Consider the following 20,758-nt stretch of genomic DNA (forward strand, 5'->3'; position numbering starts at 1 on the left):
GCTTTAAATCCAGTTGGTTTAAACTTTGATGTCCATTTTGTAGTAATTGCTTTTTTGGCAGCCACTAGAATTAAACTTAACAAGGCCTTCCTATGTCTAGGCAATTTAAATCCTGTATCCCAGCACAAAAAATAATTTCTTTACTTGCAACCATTTGCTCACCAACTGTTTCTGACAGAGTGCTTTGTAGGGGATATTTAAAGTTTGCCAACTAATTACATTCCCAAAACACATGTTCCCAGTTACCTCTTTCTTCACTATCACACCTCCAGCATTTGCCATCTACCTGAGGAAAATTTCTTTAGTCTGTTTGGGATATAAACATGACCATGCAAACACTTACAGGCAAAAATCCTAAATCTTCTAGACTTTGTTGCATATTTGGGTACATGCATATCTCCCCACATTTTACCCAGTCTCTCTCTTCTTAATGATTTTTAACCTCTTCTGATTCCTATAGTTATCCTGCATTATTTTATATGCCCAACTAATTATCCATTTTAGCAGCAGTTTTCCATTCTAGATTCTGCTAAACACACTACCATTACAGGTTTTTCACTTTGGGGCAAAGACCAATCTGATATCAGTCCCTGATCGGGAAGGCAGTCTTGCTCGCAGTCCAAATGTCTTCTTGGCCTCTAACAATTCTATTACCTTCCCCCTGGATAATCCATTTGAGTGATGCAGGGGCATTAAAACGTTGTGAAAATATTTTCTTCATTTTTTAAGTGTACTTGTTCAGGTATTGCTCAACTGTCACTCTCTCTGTCTTTTTTTTGTCATTCATTCTTTTCAGTTTTTCTCTCCCATATCTTCACATTTGAGTTTAGTAGAAATATCCTCCACATATTTACCCCCAAATAGGCAGAGCTTTCTTAGCATAAATTATATTTTATGAAACTGTCCTTCTGACCTTGTGCATGCAGATAGATACACAAAAATGATACCCCTCACCACAAAATGTAGAAACTGATGATGCTGAATGGCGGTAGGTTTCATCTCTTCTACACAGTGAGGTCTGAACAAACTGCTCTTATGTTTATTGCATATATCAAAATTGTGTTACCAATTTCCTTCACAGAAAAGTATTCAACTATTTTTTTTTAGTTTGGGTAAACCTGTCCTTTGATCATTGCCCCAATTCCTCTTTCTCGTGCATTCTTTAGTCTGAATGCTCAAATTAAGTAGGATACTGCTGCTTAACTACAAGGCCAGTACATTTCATGTGTGTTTGGTTCCAGATCTTCTACCCCCTTATACTTGACCAATTTGCTTTTGCTCATCCTGTATCCCCATATAAGCCAGTAAGTTATGGTCTCCCTTATGGAAATGAAGACCTTTACTTCTCTGTGAAATGGGTGAGAGTTCAGAGTTTTGGTTACTGAAGGGTTTCTTTTTTTATTCTTGCAAGTAGTATTACTTTTTTTTTTTTTTTTCTGTGTTATGGTTAGCGGACACCAGGATAGAGAGGGAGGAAGTTCAGATGGCTCTAGCTGCACTTAGGAAGGATAAATCATAATGACCATGTGAGATTCCTCCCAGAGCATATTTTGAATTTTGGTCATTGCAGACCCCCTGCAGGAAATATACAACAGATCACTGACTAGTGCAGAAGGCCAGAAAACTGGAAGACCATAGTTATTGCCTTTTGTACAAAGTGTGAGCGGGGGCAGAAAAAACTGTGGAACTATATGGCTGTTAGCTTAACAACAGTGGAAGGGAAAGTCATGGACTGAATCCTGATACGAAGGCTGGTAGCATTTCTAAATGGTAATTTCCATGCCTGTAGCCGTCTTAGCTTCATGGATAGAAGGAGCGGTCAGACAGACAGACCTTATCCAGTTTTATGAATGGTTTACAGGTGAACCTGATAAGGATTGCCTATAGATTCAGCCTCACGCAAGAGGCTAGTAGGAGTACTGGAGGGACTGGGGGCTGGAGAACCATTGAGGAACGGGAGAACTACATGGTTGAAAGGTGGAACATAAAAGTTGTGGTGAGAGAGTCAATGCCACTAGTTGGAAAAGTGACTAATGGAGTGCTGCAGGGGCCCAATTTTCTGTAGCGTTTCCTCTCGGACTTAATTTGAGAGAACAGGTTATGGTGCTTTGCTAGTGACACAAAGATGGGTACAGCAGTGGAAGATGAGGGAAAGTGTTTGATGAGGAATTTGGAAAAGTTGAGCAGGTGGCCAGAAATGTGGTGGTTGATGTTAATTGCAATCAAGTACAGAGTATTGGGATTAGCCCACAACACCGATGGTGGGAAATATAAACAGGGTGAGGGGAACTGAATGAAAAGAGCAGGGAAAGGATTTCGGGGTGATTATCATACCTGGATTGGATCACCTAGATCCAGAGTAAAACAGGGGCAGCAGCAAGCAGCATGTTGGGGTATATACTTGTGGGGACTAGACCCAGAAGCAAAAAGATAATGCATTCTCTTTACAAGACCTTCGTCAGACCACACTTAGAGTTATGTGCAGTTCTGGAGGCCACATAAGGAAAAGAACATCAAGCTGCTGGGAGAAGTCCAGAGAAAAGCTATCAGAAAGATCTGTGGGGTAGAGGTGAAGGAATGAGAACAGAGGCTAGAGGAGCTAGAGTTTTTTTTTACTTGAGCCAGAAGGGAAAATGGAGATATGATACTGGTGTGCAAGATCATTTTAGGGAGATATGAAGGGATCATTCTGAACAGAAGTAATGTGGTGGGAATGATGCACGGGCTGTAGATTGTAGAGGCTAACTACTCCAAGGGTCTCCAAAAATACCTTTCCACAGATAGGGTTGTGGACCCAAAGAATGGGATACTAGAACAGGTGGTACATAGGAAATTCACAGATGCATTCAGAAGGTCATGAGAGTGGTGTAGAAGGGATGAAGGATAAGGTAGGAATAGATGAAGGCTAGATTAAGGCACTTAAAGGCAAATTACATATCTTTATTGTCCAATTCTCTTGTAAACCAAATGTAATGTAAAATGATCTAACATGGATTAGTTCACTATCATGGCCACAAAATGAAAAAAAAAATAAGCATATCATGTAGAGTTTCATTTAGTTAGTGTGCTGGGGTAAACATTTTTAATTCTGAGACTCCTTTGTATGAATCCTGGAACAGTGAGACTGAATACACAAAAATGTAGGCATACATGCGTTAAGACAGAGATCAATGTTTCTTTTCTCTAAGGTATGACTCTTGGAATTAGTATATATAAGTAGTGTTGATGTGGGGGACACAGCCCCCACATTGTGGGATGCGGGGGGAGCATGCAAAAAAAAAAACTTGTAAGGAAAACCATGATTTTTAGCATTCGCTGCCCTCCTGTATTTTTGTAGTGTTTTTTCCCCAACTCTGGGACTGTCAGAATTCCAGTAGGAAGCTGTCATAAGGTCTGTACTGCTTAAGGCTTTCTTTTTACTTCAAAATTTTTGTAACGAATTTCATCCAAGCAACTTTATCACAAAAGTCTCCCTTTTTACCATTTAAACATGGTTCATAGGTGAATACTAGGCTAACTGCCTGAAGGGCCATTTTAAGCCTAACCAATATCACGGGGGTCAGAATCAAACCCTGTACCTTGTGTTTATGAGATGAATAAACATGAAGCTCACTAGCTGGCAAACTGCAATAAATTAATACAAATGACACATATTATGGGATGATCAATAAAAATGTAGGTTTATATACAGCTGGCTCAGAATTGCAACAAAAAAGTAAATGTACTTGTTTTGAATGTTGTAGCAAAAAAACTGCTTAAGACAGTGCATTTTATTTTACATCTCTCTCTTTTGAAGGTGAGCTGAATGAGTACAAGGTTTGATTTACTACAGTGTGTTATGAGAAGGAAGGTTGAAGCTAATAAACAAAGGTCTAAGTTAAAGCCAGTGTACTATCTGTCTCTCTCTTTCTCTTTCTCCTGAGAATGGACAGTGAGAGAGGAGGTCAAACTAAAGTGTTCCTAGTGCACTTTGTGGTAGCCCAAATATATGATGCTTCATGTTAGTAATAGAATCAGCTAAAACTTAACAGCACCAGTCTGGGGTGGTGCAGTGATTTGTATTCCAGCTTCACAGTACTTAGTTTGCAAATTCTGTTCCTGTCTGGGATGCTTTCTGTGCAGAGCCTAAATGGGCACCATTTGTCCATGTGAGTGTTTGCCAGAGTTTGTGTTTTCCTGTGTGTGTGTGTGTGTGTGTGTGTGTGTGTGTGTGTGTGTGTGTGCGCGTGTGCATATGTATGTGTGTGTGTGTGTGTATATATATATATATATATATATATATATATATATATATATATATATATATATGTATATATATATATGTATATGTAGATATGTATATATATATATATATATATGTATATATATATATATATATATATATATATATATATATATATATATATATATATATATATATATATATGTATATATATATATATATGTATATATATATATATATGTATATATATATGTATATATATATATATATGTATATATATATATATATATATATATATATGTATATATATATATATGTATATATATATATATATATATGTATATGTGTATATACACACACATACTAGTGTGTTTGCATACTGCCTGCAGCAGATTAATGTTCCATAAAGGATTGGTTTTCTTTCTTGCATCCTTTATTTGCCAGGATAAACTCCAGTACCTTTTGTGACCTTGAATAGGATACAAGCACTAGCACTTAAGTTTTAATGCATCGCCTGCAAACTGTGGTTTAATTACTGGCACAGCATGCTGGATAGCTAGAAGAAGGGTGACTACCCATTAGCTTGTCTTCCCTTCTCAGGTTGGGGAGTTTTTAAAAGAAGATGGGAACAAGGCAATAATTTGCTTAGGGTATTGAAAGTACCTGATTATCTCTAGATGGGGCACATGCAGACACACCCTCTGTGGAATGTGTGAGTAAGACCACATGTGTTACACACCCAGCTGATGGCATAGCATGCTGCTATGTGTTTGACCCTGTAGGAAGAGGTATAGGTGTTGTACAGAAAAAATCACAGTCCACCGTGTGTGTGTGTGATGGCCAGAATGTTATCCACTTCCTGCCTCTTGTGTAAGCTTTGTAAGCTTTGAGATCTTCATTCCTGTCAATGGATCCTACCTGACTGATTATAGGTAAGCTACCAGGTGATAGGAGAGGATCTGGGACCAGAAACACTCAAAGTGCATTTAAATGTGGGTCTGTACTCTTGAGTGACATAATGCCCATTTACACTTATGACTGTAATAGTTTCTACTCTGCTTCTCTTTTTGTGAGAGAGCTAAATTTAATGTATGAAATTCAGAGAGCAACACTTGCAAACTTACAGTTAAAAAAATGGTGATCAATATAAAGGAGATTATTTGTTTCATGACCTTGACAGTTTTAATATATACACTCAGAGGAGCCAATGTTTGTAAAAGCAAGGCTGGTTTTAAATCTTCATTGGTGCATGTCTTAAATTTTAACAGAATTGCTTCTTACTATGACTAGAGATCGAAAATAACATTTAAAACAAATATACAAGTCCTGTTCAGCACAGCCACTTTTAAGACACAACTTATAGTCATTGAGGTAGGTTAAGTGACTTGCTTAGTGTCACCCAATAACACAGGAGGCAGTTTTGTTGGACTGGTCTTGCAGCACATTAATTTCAATCTATTGTTTGTTTTCTGCCTAGGAGTGGGATTGGCTGTGACTGTCAAAGCTCTGGTCACTTAATATGTACCAAATGCAAGAGGGCACTTCTCGTGCCAAGGATTGGAGTTTCAGCCTTTAGTGGGGTCTGGCAGTGAATGCTATACCATGGTGGACAAATTAGGAGTGGGCATCTTTGCATGTCTGTGCTGCAGATCTGCAAGAATGGAACCTCAGTATGGAAGAGGTACATTTGGTAAGGTTAATAGCTGCACTGGCCCTCCCCTCTGCTGTCCCCTTGATGGTAGACAGACTGCCAGCCCAAGGACTGATAGCTCCTTTGGAACTCTGTTTTCTAACAAGTCTATTGGGTTTGAGGTGGGGTCAGGGGTTCTTTCATCAAACAGCCTGAGAGTAATTGCACATTGGAAACGGCAGCAGCATTAGGCGAGGAACCTAAGTAAACAACCAAGATAGCCATTGAAGGGAGGTCTCTCAGGAAGTTGATAAATAAAATTTGCAAGACGAGGAAAGTTTTAAAAAATCAAGCTCTGGCTATTTGAAGTTTCAGGTTAATATGTATCTTATTAATTGATCGTTAGACTAACTTTAGTCTTGTTAATAGGTATGTGAGATTAGACCAATATATGATTTCCTTTAAAATACTGTATTATTTTATTAAAATGTGATTATGCAAATATGAGCTATGGTAAGAAAGCACTAGTTTAACTAGGAGTAGCACTTGAATCTCATGGGTTTGTGTTCTGATATATGAGTAGTATGTAAGCACTGAACTAATACTTTGATACCTTTTTATAATTTTGCAGGGAACTGGCCTATCAAATTGCAGAGCAGTTTCGTGTCATTGGAAAGCCCCTGGGATTAAAGGACTGCATTGTTGTTGGAGGAATGGGTACTCATACTCTTTGAATTATTTTTGTTAGTCTCGTACTAGCATGCATACATGCTAATGTTACTTATTTGTCTAATGTCTGGCATATTTTACTGATGACACAAAGAAGCTGGAAGGATTGTATTGCATACTTCTTAAAAAAAAAAAAAAATCACTTTTTGACAGACAGTATAACCTTGTGAAGAAATTGATAAAACAAGAGTGTCATAGATAAGGTGACTACTGCTTCCTAGCAGATGAGTCCGAAAGAGAATATTTAGATACACATTCCTAGGTCCAAAGAGATTCATACCCAAGAGTGATATATGTCACTTAACATTATGGATGTTCCCTTAGATTGAAAAGTGACAGATGCTATACAGTTTCTTGGGGGGGGGGGGGGGGGTAAAGAATTTAGAAGAATGCTTACTGGCCTTCATTGTGAGATAAAAATGTGGATAGAATCATTAGCCAAAAGGGATCGTGGACTACTTTTAAATTAGTGGGCTGATGAAGCATAATAAAGTATGTTCATCATAAATAACTACTGCAGTAGCCTTAGCTATATGGGTTATATCCTGTCAAAGATGTAACAGTTGGCAGTCTTCCAAAGCCCAGACTGCTGTTAGCGTAATGTCTGTGGGAAGAATGTCAACCTGGGGCTCCAAAAATCTTTGGTACTTTCTTGACGCCTGTGAGAGTGCACCTCCTGGGCTTTAGAAAATCAAGTGTGAGCTTCTGTCTTCCTTTAATGAGCAGCTGGGCAGATAAATTTCCTTTGGGGATGTGATAAAAATGAAAACACCGTCATCTGTGTTGGCATGTCTAGCAGGAGATTTGTGTATATTCTCAGGTTAACTTGTATTGTATACCAGTATGTCTAATTATGAAAATGCAAATAAGTTTTTAAAATGTTGAGTATTTCCCTGTTTAAACAGAATGTTTAAAGAATCTGTCAGTGTTTTGATACATTTCTAATTGCGCATGTTTGAGAGGGAGATTGTAAAGTACTGTGGAGAATCAGCTGAACAGTAGTTGATATCATTAGAATGTTCTTGACTGCTAGGCGAATATTTGAACAGCTGATTGCAGGAAAAAGAACTGTTTCAAACAACTGACTTATTTTTAAAATAAGATAGCTGAAACTGTTAAGCTGTACAGTTAGTCAGTGCTGAGCTGCTTGTGAAGAGCAGCTGTGATGAAGAGTTGCAGTCTGTGGACACCCATGAAAGAGAACTTGCTAACAAAACTGTAAGCCTTGCTGTTGTGTTAGAGTATATTAGGTACACTATTCTCTAGTTAGATTAGCAAAGTTTAGTTAAGATAGTTTTTCTAGAATGATGGACTTCTATCCTACAGTTTCTGGTCATTGAATTCTGATGTTTTTTGAAAGCTTATTCTGATGAAGTTCCCTGTGCGGAATGAAAGCGCTATATGCAGATTGCTTTGTTGTAGATTAAAGGATTCTAATTTTTTACCAAAACTGGAGTGACCTCTTTGCCTTTATTGGGACAAGTGTGCCAGACTGGGTGTTCTGTGTGGATTATTAGTTTATTGAAAGCTATTGATTTACATTCTTGTAATCATTTTAGCTATTATTAAATGTTTTTCATTAATTTATATTGTGGCTGGAAATCAGTGTTTTTCTTTAGAGATTAGAGTGTGTTTTATACCTATTTGATACTCCCTAGGTCCCCTCGAAGGCCTGGCTGCACTGGTATTAGCTATCATTTATTTTTGATATTTCATTTTCATAATTGAACACCCCTTTAGAAGGGCATGAAGGCACTCTGATTAGTGGCACCATTACTGTAATATTTTGGGGAAGGGACACGGCTAGAAATCTGTGTCAGGTTTTCCCTGACGTGTTTGGATGTGTGAGATTTAAATTTACTTTGAGTGTAGCAGAGGTCTTAAATTGGGACACATTGCTCTGAAGCATGTAATAAGGAGTTACTTTAGGGGTGAACAGAAGTATGCAGTCCAGTTCCAGATTATTGAGCATGTTCCTGTTGTGCTCTTAGGGGAAAATTGTGAAATATTATTCCTGTTTAAGTGACAGTCTCACATTGGAGTCTGTAGTGAGGATTGAAGCTCTTTAGTTACTGAGCCAGGATAGTGAGGGACTTCACATTTATTGTTGCCAGTCCGGTGGGGTATTGGCCGGATGTCACATTAATTGGTGGCAGTCTGGTGGGAAATTGAAATTGGCTTGACATCACAGGGGAGTTCCTTCCCACATTTTTATTTTTTGTGAAAAATTAATTCTGTGTCTCTTTAAGAATGCTAGCATGTTTGTGTTGCTATTTTGACGGATTTGTATTGTTTTGCAGGCTATTTTTAACAAAGACTGGATTGGGGCTATGTGTTTTTAAAGTGAGTGTGGGTGTTTTTGTGTGCTTGTGTGCACATTTGTGGCAACTTAACTATTGACAGAATCATTCCAGCACTACTTACCAGGGAGCAGGCTTCTTTCTCAGGGAAGACATGGAACAAATTACTGGTACCTCAATTCCTCTTCCCTCTATACCAAAGAAGAAAACTGCCAGTGAGCCTTTGCACACACAGCAGGCTCACTCGGTGCTTCCACTGCTGGTGGGTGACACTGTTGTGGCCACTGATCTCAGACCACTCACTTTTTTTTCTCCAGAGCTATCTGGTGTAGTCGCTTAAGCCACTGTGCACTGTGGGTTAGCCATGTTCTCCATTGCTGTTCAGGTGTCCTTAGCAGGCATGTACGAGCCACTGTCTTCAGACACTGTGGTTTCAGCTTGTGTAGCCAGGCCAGAGACAAGTTTTCCAGGATGAGGTTCCATCCATAAATCGGTCCCCTACTAGGGATACCCCTGGAAAGAAGAAACAAAAAGTTAAACATACATCTTCTTTAAACATTTTTCTTGCTGATCAGGAACAGTTTATTTGGCCAAAAGGACTGTTGCATTTTTTAAAACTTGTTCAAAGTTAATATACATATTTGTGAAAAAAATAGATCACCTCCCTCAAATTCTGAGATTTCCTTGTTAGTAGAAGGTAGGTAAAAGGACAAGACATCATCTGTTTTTTTGTGCACATATCCTAAACTCTGATTCTAGGGAATATGTTTATTCAGTTTGCTTTGGAAAATTTTTCCTTTTTGTTTTTAAACTGTTTCTAAGGTGAACAATATCTTTCAATGGGAGCAAAGTGAAATTCCCTCAACTTTGAGGGAATATTATATGGTTCAACTGGATATTCCGCTAACCATACCTGTTCCTGTTATTTTGCCAGTCTTTGAGGATTTTTTTTTATGTAGCCTGCTTTATGCCTGGCAGTCACCCTTAAAGTCTCTCAGCCTTTCTAGCTTTCTAACTTTCAGATTGAAGTCCCTCAGTCTTACAATTATTTGTTTTCTCGTCCCAGGTCTAACCCTGCTGCTGACTGTCCTTTTAGTCCGGCAGCAAATAAACATGTTAATACTAATCCTTCTAAAGATAAAGATGGGAAAGCTTTTGACAGATTTGGGAAGAAGGTTCATTCTTCAACTGTCTTAGCCTTCAGAATTCTGAATTGTCAGGCTCATGTTGAAATATTTGGCTTATTTTGATAATGTAAGAGACTTCTTTGCTTCTTTACCCTCTTCAGAAAGTAAGTCTTATCTGAAATCTGTTTCTTAAGTAGCTAAACATTCTTTAAAGTATATATGATGTTCTTCATCTCACATTGCTGCAGTCCTTACATATGGGTAGTCCGCTGTCCTCGGTCGGCCCGAATACCAAAGTATTAGGCTGACATCGGTCATGGGCGCTTAGATCTGACATCAGAGCGTCAGGGTATAAAAGCGCATGACCGACGTCATATCCTCAGTCTTTTTTGCCGCATGGTCCGATGCAGAAGCAGCGTTGCAAGTGCCGTTCGGCGTTCTGAAATTTTCGTATTCTGAGTTTCAGACCGAAACCAAGTTGGGCTAAGTACCCGTTGGGAATATTTTTGTTTTTCTTGCCTCAGTTAATTCTGGATGTCAGAAAAAGTGAATAATTGTATTTCTTGTGGAAACAGATACCGCATAGGGATTATCACTCTCTTTGCATTCCTTGTTTGGGACCGGACCACGACGTAGTCGGGTGTCGGTTTTGTGCTAGGTTTAATAAGCGCACTATAAAAAGAAGGTTAGATTGTGCTAGGTTAGTCTTTGGTAAGCGGTGTAATTATAATATGCAGTCGGATCCTCCGACGCCCGCTTCCACGAAGAAGCGCAAAGACAAATCCTTGAAACCTAGACAGGTTGATTCGTCCGTTTCGGACGCCGGTCCTGCAGAAACTACAGTGGAGCAGGTGGATCCGGCTGTAGGTTCTGTTGAGTCTCAGGGGGAAACTTTGATTTTGCAGGATGTGGCCTCACAGGAGTCAGGTCAAGCTGAAGGGGCCTCTCAAGTTACTGTTCTCCCTTCTATGCCTAAGGTGGTTAGGCCTTCTGCTACTATTTCTAAGGCTTCTTCTAAGGGCAGGTCTGTTTTGCCTTCCTCTGGTGTCCCTCCAGGTACTTCAGGGTCTGTGCCTAAAAAGCACATGCTTAAAATGGCAGAAGATTTGATTACTTTAATTAGAGGTTCTATGCCCCCTCCTGATAAGAGGCCCAGGGTGGAGCCAGAGTTGGAAAGTTTGGATCAGGCCTCAGATGACTCAGACTCTTCTGCTGAAGATATTCAAGATTTTCCCCTTATTCGGATTCTGATGCAGAGGATTCCACTCCTTCTGCTTCTCCTCCAGAGGATTTTTCATTTTCAGAAACTCTGCATTCCATGAGGGAGCATTTTAAGTGGGAAGGACAGGATTTCTCTGATTCACGGAAGAGGCTTAGGGAATTCTTGTTTTTACCACAGCATAGACCCTTGGCTATACCTCCTGTTTTGGATGTTGTTCAAGATGTTTTCTCGGAGGCTTCCCTTAATCCAGATTCTTTGCCTCCTGCGCCAGTTAAACCGGACAGGTATTACAGGGTGCCTGAGGCTCATAAATATCTGTATAAGAGTCCTAGGGCGGACCCAGAAACTATTAGTCAGGGGCCTAAGGGTGTTAGAGCTTCTGTTGTAAAGAATCCGGTTCCTCTAGATAAGGAAGCTAGAGCTTTGGATAGATGGGGTAAGAAGGTGTATACCTCTTCTACTTTAGCAATGAGGGCTTTAAATTGCCAGTTTCATATGTTGAAATATCAGAATTTCCTCCTTTCTCAGCTAAAATCTAAAGTGGATGCTTTGGCAGAGGGCATAGAGTGTAAAGAATTGCAGGATTTAGTACATGTCTCTGAACAGGTGGGTAAGCATTCTTTGCAGTGTGGTTTTGATGCTGTACAGGCCTCTTCTAGGGTGGCTGCCACTGGTTCAGTTCTTCGTAGGCACGCCTGGCTTAAGGATCAGAATTTGTCTGAGCATGTTAAATCTAGAATTCTGGATGCCCCTTTACAGTCTGAAGTTTTGTTTGGTCCCCCTGTGGAGTTGGTTTTGAAGAAAATGGAAGACAAGGCTAAGTCCATGCAGACTGTTAAAGATTTTTGCAGGTGCAACCTCCAAAGTTTAGTAGAAATTGGCCTACTAAGGGGTGGACCCTACCCTTCTTCTAATTCTCAGTCTAGCGGTAGATCTAGACGTGGCAGGGCAGAGCTCAAAGTACATTCAGGCCTAGAACTTGGAGTTCACCTGCACAATCTGCAGGTGAGGGCAGGGGCCAGTCCTTTCGTAAACAGGCCCAATGACCTGCATTTTCAGCTGCCAGATTCTTCTTCCTGGCAGCTCCTTTGGGAGGAAAGTTAGCACTCTTCAAGCAAAACTGGCTTTTAGTCACCCAGGACAAATGGGTATTGGACATTATAAACCGAGGCTACAAGTTCTATTTCCATACATTGCCTCCTTTCAAAGGCATGCCAGACGCTCCTCCTCGGCAAAGGATAGAGGCTCACAAGCAGATTTCTTTACTTCTTCAAATAGGAGCTATACAGCCAGTTCCTCTGTCAGAAGTGGGACTAGGATTTTATTCTCGCCTGTTTCTAGTGCCAAAGAAAGGGAACATGTGGAGACCAATTTTGGATTTATCTATCCTCAACACTTATCTGGACATTCCAAAGTTCAAAATGCTGACATTACAACAGCTTTTACCTCTGTTGGGAAAAGATCACTGGATGGTAACTCTGGATCTCAAAGAGGCTTATCTTCATGTTCCTATCAGGCCCAGTTGCAGGAGGTACCTGCGTTTTGGCTGGAAATTTACATTATCAGTTCTCTGCATTGCCCTTTGGCTTATCTACTGCGCCCAGAGTGTTCACAAAGGTTCTGGCTCCAGTGATAGCCTTTTTCAGGTTAAGAGGAATACAGATTTATCCTTATTTGGACGATTGCCTGATTATTGCACAACACAAAGACGAACTTCTGCATCATCTACAGTATGTGATGGTAGTGTTAAGATGCCTAGGGTATTCTGTGAACGAAACAAAGTCCAGTCTAGTACCCTCTCAGGACATGTGCTTTCTGGGTGTGAGACTGAATACAGCTTCCCAGATGGCCTTTTGACCCCGGACAAACAAAGCAGCCTTTCTCTTTATTTCCATCAAATGTCTCTACAGTCCAGGCTGACTGCAAGGACAGTCCTTCAAGCCTTGGGGTTCATGGCATCTTGTATTCTGGTGCTTCCCAATGCCAAACTGCATATGAGGAAGCTTCAATGGTATCTCAAAATGTATGGACACAGCACTGCCAAGATCTAGACACTGTCATTCGGATAATACCTTGCATTCAGAAAGAATTTTTGTGGTGGGCTCAGGAATGTCACCTAAACAAGGGACTCTCTGTGACCCGACCAGAGGCGAGTCAGATTTTAACGACAGATGCCTCGGACAAGGCTTGGGGAGCACACCTCAATGGAAAATGGGTGCAAGACACGTGGCCTGTCAGACTTCAACATTTGCATATCAACTTGAAGGAGATGTTAGCAGTCCAAATTGCATTGATGGCTTTCAAGGATTTACTTCACCCAGGACAGGTGTTGATTCAAACAGACAACACTACTGTCATGTGGTACATCAACAAGCAAGGGCGAGCCCATTCGTACCCTCTTTGCAGGCAAGCGATGATTTTGTGGGAGACTGCTCTCAGTTTACACCTCAATCTTCAGGCAAGGTTTCTACCAGGAGCACAGAACTCCTTAGCGGATGTGTTGAGCAGACAAATTGTGGATCCTCACGAGTGGAAACTGGATCCTCATGTGTTTCAAAAGTTGACAGTGTTATGGGGGACTCCAGACATAGATCTGTTCGCTTCTCCACTAAATTACCAGTTGCCAAAGTTTTGCACAAAAATGTTTCATCCCACAGCTTGGAAGGTGGATGCTCTATCATTCAGTTGGAGCAATCTTCATGTCTATGCCTTTCCACCTCTGCCTCTCATTCCCAAGGTACTCCTGAAGGCCAGAATAGACAAGCCATCCATGATTCTGATAGCACCGGATTGGCCTCGACAGCACTGGTATCCACTACTGAGGAGTTTGGTACGGCAGCCTCCATGGCCTCTGCCTTTGATTCCGCATCTTTTGTCTCAGGAGGGCAATCACTTCCTCAATGTCAAGATTCAGTCTCTGCATCTCACAGCCTGGCATATTCTGTTTTAGACCCTGGAGGGTCTCAGCTTCCACAACAAGTTTTGAATGTTATTTTGGAGGCCAGAAGGCCTAGTACAAGGAAAGTTTACGCTGATAAATGGAGGAGATTTTTTCTTTGGAGCAAAGCGAAGGACTTTGATGTTTCCAAGCCTGATTTAAGTGTTTCTCTTCAATATCTTACTGAGTTATTGGACAAGGGTTTGTCTTTCTCCTCGATAAAGGTTCATGCTGCAGCCATTTCTGCTCACTATGACTGTGACCCTCCTTTATTTTCACATCCTTTGTTTAAGCAATTTCTTAGAGGGCAAAGAACATAAGACCCCCACGAGAGCTCCTACTCCTGCTTGGGATCTCAATTTTGTGTTGGAAAAGCTTACTCTACAACCTTTTGAGCCTGCAGCTACTGCCGAGTTAAAGTATTTATCATGGAAGACTGCTTTTTTGTTGGCCATTACCTCTGCAAGAAGGGTTTCTGAATTACAGGCCCTTATGGCAGTGGAACCTTTCCTTATTTTTCATAAGGATAGGGTATCTTTGCGTACTAATCCTTCCTTTATGCCTAAAGTGGTTTCTAGTGTGGCCTTGAACCAAACTATTCATTTGCCTACTTTTTATGCAAACCCCAAAATAAAGGGGAGAAGATTTTGCATACTTTGGATATTCACAGGCAGTTACGTTATTATTTGAGCAGAACCAAGGGGTTCAGGCAGTCTCAGCAGTTGTTTGTTTCTTTTGCCTTGGGTTCTCAGGGAAAACCTGTTTCAAAACAAACTATTTCTAAATGGATTGGGTTTTGTATTTCTTTCTGTTATTCCCATCATGGTAAGGAGATTCCGGCTGGAATCAGACCTCATTCCACTAGAGCTACTGCCACTTCTACTGCCTTTCTAAGGGGTAGCTACAAAGATATTTTGGAAGCAGCCACTTGGAGTTCAGTACATACTTTTTCCAAGCATTACCACCTTCCTCTTTATTCTAAGTCTAGGGCTGGATTTGCCACTGCAATATTACAGGGCATTTTAGCAGCCCCTAATGCTTTATGATTTTGCCATCCTCCCTTTACCTCTGCTTTGGGATTCTACCCATATGTAAGGACTGCAGCAATGTGAGATGAAGAACATAGTACAGTTTTGTACCTACCATAAATGTAGATGTTCAAGATCCACATTGCTGCAGTCCAATTTACCCTCCTTTCCCTCTGTAGTTTGACATGGTTATATGGTTTGGGTGATGGTTGTTGTTGGGCATGTTTTTGGGAGGTATCCTGTTTTTGGGCTGTGGCCTTTCTTTTTAGGGCCTTCTGACATCTGGGGCAAGAAAAGACTGAGGATATGACGTCGGTCATGCGCTTTTATACCCTGACGCTCTGATGTCAGATCTAAGCGCCCATGACCGACGTCAGCCTAATACTTTGGTATTCGGGCCGACCGAGGACAGCGGACTACCCATATGTAAGGACTGCAGCAATGTGGATCTTCGAACATCTACATTTATGGTAGGTACAAAACTGTACTTTATTGTGACAGGGTAGCGACTACTGTTACTTTCACGAGGCGTTTTGCTTGGTTTCTTATTCAGAGACTTTTTTGAAGATGTTAAATTTGAAATCTTATTCTTCTGTGGGTAAAATGGCCGTATATGATCCAGGCACTCCTACCATTTGATGAAAGAGGAAAACTCATTCAGCCCTCCTTTTGAAAGACTTGAGAATCCTCCTCTCCCTTTTTCAAAAAGCAAAATAAGCAAATTCAGACTTCTGGCAAGCATAGTTTTAAGAAAAAGTGTTAGGAAAGGAGAACATTTCAGAAAGAAGGACCTGGACCTGTTGGCAGAATTCTTCCTGTCCACTCCCTTCCTTCTCTGCCATTCTTTTAAATCTGTCCCAGAGCCTGGTCCTTCATTTTGCACTGTGGCAAGTGATTGTCACAGATTAATGGGTTATAGGAATAGTACAGGAAGCCCACATGTGTCATTGGGGAAGCCAACCTCCTTTTCAAGGAATTCCCTCTTATCCTTCAAATCAGACTTCCCTGTTTCATCCAGTTATCAGTCAAATTCTGACCTAGGGTCATAGAACCAGTTCCCCTAGAATTTTCTGGTGGTTCCAAAGGAGGAAGCATCATGGAGAACCGTGCTCATCATATCCCTTCTCAACCTGTTTTCTAAAGGTTTCAAAGTTCCAGATGTTGACACTGTAATATCTGTTGCATCTCATTCCTCATTTGAATTTTTTGGTAACTCTAGACTTGAAAGATTATCACATTACCATTGCCACAGATGTCAGACTGTTTCTAAGGTTTGTGTATGTGTGTTTCAATATTAGTTCTCTGTATTGCCCTTTGGTTCATCTACTGCTTTAGGGGTGTATACAGAGTGTGTAACTGTGGTGATGACCCCATTGCAGAATGTAGAGCATCCACATATTATGCAATTTAGACAACTTCCTTATCATGGCAGTGTCTTTTTCAGGGGTCAGGAGTCCCTTACGTGGGTAAAAAATCTCCTTACATACGTAGTTTTTAAGCTCTACAATCAAAAAACCTTTTTGGAACCCTTTCACAGGTTTATGCTTTTAGGATGCCTTCCTGACTCTGTGTAAAAAGCATTTCTTACTCAAGTGAAGGAGTACCTGTATCTGAAAGTTTCCTGAATGTATCCCATCTGTCTCAGACCCCTGCAGAAAAATTTCTCAGGATATTGTGACTTGTAGCTTCTATGATTCTCATGATTCCTCTGGGCAGGTTACACACAAGAAAAATTCAGTGGTTCTTAAAAATTGTTTGTACTTGGCATTCTTGCCCATTGGACTTTAAGATTCCAGTTTTGGGCTTTGTAAAGTGAAAAATTCTTTGGACAGACTAGATTTCCCTGAATCCAGGTCTATCATTCTTTTTTACATGTCCTACTCAGCCTGTGAGAACAGATGCATCAGATTTTGTGTGGGTAGCTGTATCCGAGAGTAACAGTGAAGGGTCTTTAGAACAAATGAGATAGGCTAAAGCACATAAATATGTAAGAGATGTTAGCTGCGATCCTTCCATGTTATAGAATTTTTTTTCCACCTGTAGTCTCCAGAACCTGTGCAGGTGTTTGTGTACAACATCATTTTTGCGTTGTCTGTAAACAAAAAAGGGAGCTCCAGGTCTTTACCCACTGTGCCTGCTGGCTTTGGTAGTTTGGGAAGTCGCATGTGATTCAGCACGTTTTAACCCTCCAAGCTTCCTACATTCCATCAGAGCAAAATATTGTGGCAGACAAGAGGTCCAGACCCCCACACATAGGGAATTCAATGAAGTGGTCTTTTAAGAATTGATCTGGTTGTGGGGAGCACCTCAAGTAGATCTGTTTGCCTCCTCAAAACATGTAAAGCAACAGGAAAAAGGAGGTTTTATGTATGTATGCATGTATTTATTTATTTTGCTTCCTTGGACAGAAATGGTCATATATGCATTTCCACTCTTTCTGCTGATGCCGTTGTCATTTTGAAGAATCGGAAGGACCCTCCTGAGATCACTATGACTCCCTTCTGGCTCAGGCAACAGTGGTTCTCCCTTACAGAATTGGCCAAAGGCAAGTTAACACAAGCTTCCTCACAGACTGGATCTACTCGAACAGAATGGGGAATGTTTGCTACATCCCAGTCTGAAACAACAAGTGACTGCCTAGATGATTCAATTTTGATTCTTTTAAGGCACCTTTCTGAGGACATGTAGCAAGTATTGAAAGAAGCATATAAATGTGCTGTTATATTAGTAAATAGTAGAGATTTGCTAGTTCGTACCCAGCTAACAACCAGGTTCTTTTCAGGGTTTCAGTGCCTCTGGTTTTACAGTATTTGTGAGTTACTAATTCTGGCTTGTCTTATTTCTCTATCAAGGTTCGTCTCTTAGTCATTTTAGCACATGTGCCCATGGATCCTCGTCTTTCTTCCTGTCCCTGGTCGACCAGTTCTTGAAAGGGTTTTGCATGCAAGAGCATCTAGGAAACTGGGAGCTGCTTCTTGGGATCTTACCTTTGTGCTGGAAAAGTTAACTCCGTCTCCCTTTGAACCAGCTCATATGCTGATTTCTGGGTCATAACTTGGAAGACTGTTACTTATTACTCTGACATCTGCAAGAAAGAGTATGAGTTGCAAGCTCTTATGGTGGGTGAACCCTATGTGGTATTCCATAGAGATGGGGGTACTGTAAGAACAAATCTGTCTTTCATGCTAAAAGCAGTTTTAGAGTTTGTTGAATAAAGCCATCATTTCCCTGTATTCTTCCCTGAATGAAAAAATCTGGGAGAAAAATAGCCATATTCCTCCTTAAGACCCCTTCGCTCCAGCAACAAACTACTTCTACACACCACCAAAGATAACAATTCAGCAGATTAATCATTTTTTTCTAATTACATCTCCAAACACTGGAATAATCTACCTAACTCACTAGTAACTAACTCCTCCACACCACTTTAAAAAAAACTTCTAAAAAACACACCTTACTAAGACCTGGCTCTGCACCTGCAACTCCCTTGGATAACCTATTCCTCCTTTCCACTCTGTTATCATTACTCTTACTCTGCTAGCATGATCTACCACTAATGGTAGTGTCACTTTAACTGTACGTAATCATTTGGATATAGCCACTAAATGTAAACAAGCATTTTTTATGCAGATTACTGTTGCTCTACTTATTGAGTCTGAAACCACTATCCTGTATGTATTTGCTTCTCACTTGGCTGTATTTGTTTTTCTGTTGTATGTATTTGTTACTTTTGGAGCTTTTCTCCCCAGGCCTCCGCTGAAAAAGGACCTCTGTCCAGTTGGACTTTCTCGGTAAACAAGTGTAAAATAAATAAAAAGATACTACATGCTCCTGAATGTACATGGGCAACTGTGGGAACAGGAGCAAGAAAGGATAACCCTTGTCAAAGCAGACTGTTTCCAGATAGGATATCCTTTCGTAGATCTTTATTTCCACCATATGTGGATGGATGGATAGATGGAAAACAGTTTAAGGCAGGGTTAAGGCACATTGTTCAAAAGCTTTGTTTGTCATACAAAGGCATATTGGAAAGGAGTGGACATTAGAAGCATACTAGAGGCAGCTGCTTGGTCCTCTCTACGTACTTTCACAAACTGCTACAAATTGAATTCCCTTTCCAGGTCCAGAACAGGTTTTGCTAGGACCTTTCTTAAGGGACCTCCGGATTTCACTCATTGCTACTCCCAACATGTGTAAGCTGTGGTAATCTACTTGTATAACTAAGTGATGTACGATTAACATAATACAGTTTTGTAAGTTGCACTTCCCATAACAGTAGATGTTCAGTTAAATCAGTCTGCATTAGCTACACCTTCCATCCCCCTAAATGTATGTATTTATTGACATTTGATTACTGGAAAAGTCTGACTGGGTAAGAGCCTGTTTTCAGCAGAGACCTGGGGTGAAAAGCTCCAAAGTATTACAAAACTTTTAAGAACAATCATTTTACAATCTTTAAAAGTAATACAAAAAACATACAGTTTGAATAGTTATACCAAATTACACATAATGTAAAAACATTGGTTAATATTGTTTTTCTGTGATAAAAGTTGTGTTTCTGCCATTAGCCGCCATGTTTTCAGTTGGCGAGAAAGTCCTGAAGGTTTTTGGCAGCCAAGTTGCTGTTTTCTCCCTGAGGAGTTGTAGGAAATGGCAGCCTGGGTGAATGTGTGGAGGGAGACAAAGCTTTGGAAGACTAATGGCGGTTATATCTTTGGCAGGATATAACCAATAGAGATAAGGCTACTGCAGCAGTGATTTAATTGAACATCTACTCTTATGGTATGTACAGCTTACACAACTGTACTGTCTTGACCAAAAATATCATTGAACCAATGTGATTTTCTTTAAATGTCATACTGGGCATACAGTTTAAGCCTTTAAAATGTCTTTCATCCAGCAGCTCTTTGGCAAGAGGTAATATTTGGTTTACCTGGTATTAGCATCTGTGGTATTAGCATCTGGGGATACATGACGGTGGGTTACGTGATTGAGGGGTTGGGGTTTTAAGAGTCAACTTTTCACACTAAAACAGAAAATTGTAGGGGGTGATGAAACATGTTAAACTATGTATGTCAGGAATCCTGTCTGGTCATCGCCAGAATACATAAACTCTTAAGGACATTAGTACTGCATTTTTCCAGTTGTCTCTTTGTAATTACAGATATGGTTGAACAAGCATTAGAACTTTCCAGGAAACCCCATGTAGTAATAGCAACTCCAGGACGACTGGCTGATCACATTAAAAGTTCAAGTACCTTCAGTCTCAAGAAAATTAAATTTTTGGTAAGATGAAACATTTTGGTTGTTCATTTTAATTAATTTGTTCTATGTTTAACTATTGTGTCCTAAATTTATTGTGAATTCTTATTCCAGTGTCTGCTCTGCGATTGACTGTCAGTGGGTAGCTGTGGAAATGCATAGATAGATATGTTATGTTATTTACTGGTCTGTTGTGTCAAACCATGTGTTACAGTTGGCCCGCATTGAGTCCAGCCAAGTGTTGCAGCTAGCCTTCAGTCAGCTGTCCTTTACTACTCTTGTCCTGACCTTTCCTTGCTC

The 20,758-nt window shown here is 40.3% G+C and overlaps 1 protein-coding gene across 1 annotated transcript in view; it reads left to right on the plus strand.

Moving 5' to 3' along the window:
- DDX49 (DEAD-box helicase 49) overlaps nt 1–20,758 on the plus strand; it is a 341,216-nt gene that overhangs the window by 71,460 nt on the left and 248,998 nt on the right. Inside the window, exons 3-4 of the mRNA XM_044053852.1 lie at nt 6,484–6,569; nt 20,361–20,482. Coding sequence (XP_043909787.1) covers nt 6,484–6,569; nt 20,361–20,482 — 208 coding nt within the window. The remainder of the gene's footprint in view (nt 1–6,483; nt 6,570–20,360; nt 20,483–20,758) is intronic.

Source organism: Protopterus annectens, chromosome 13.part0, assembly GCF_019279795.1.
Source record: "Protopterus annectens isolate FY-2018-M chromosome 13.part0, PAN1.0, whole genome shotgun sequence".
Taxonomy (NCBI): Eukaryota; Metazoa; Chordata; order Ceratodontiformes; family Protopteridae; genus Protopterus; species Protopterus annectens.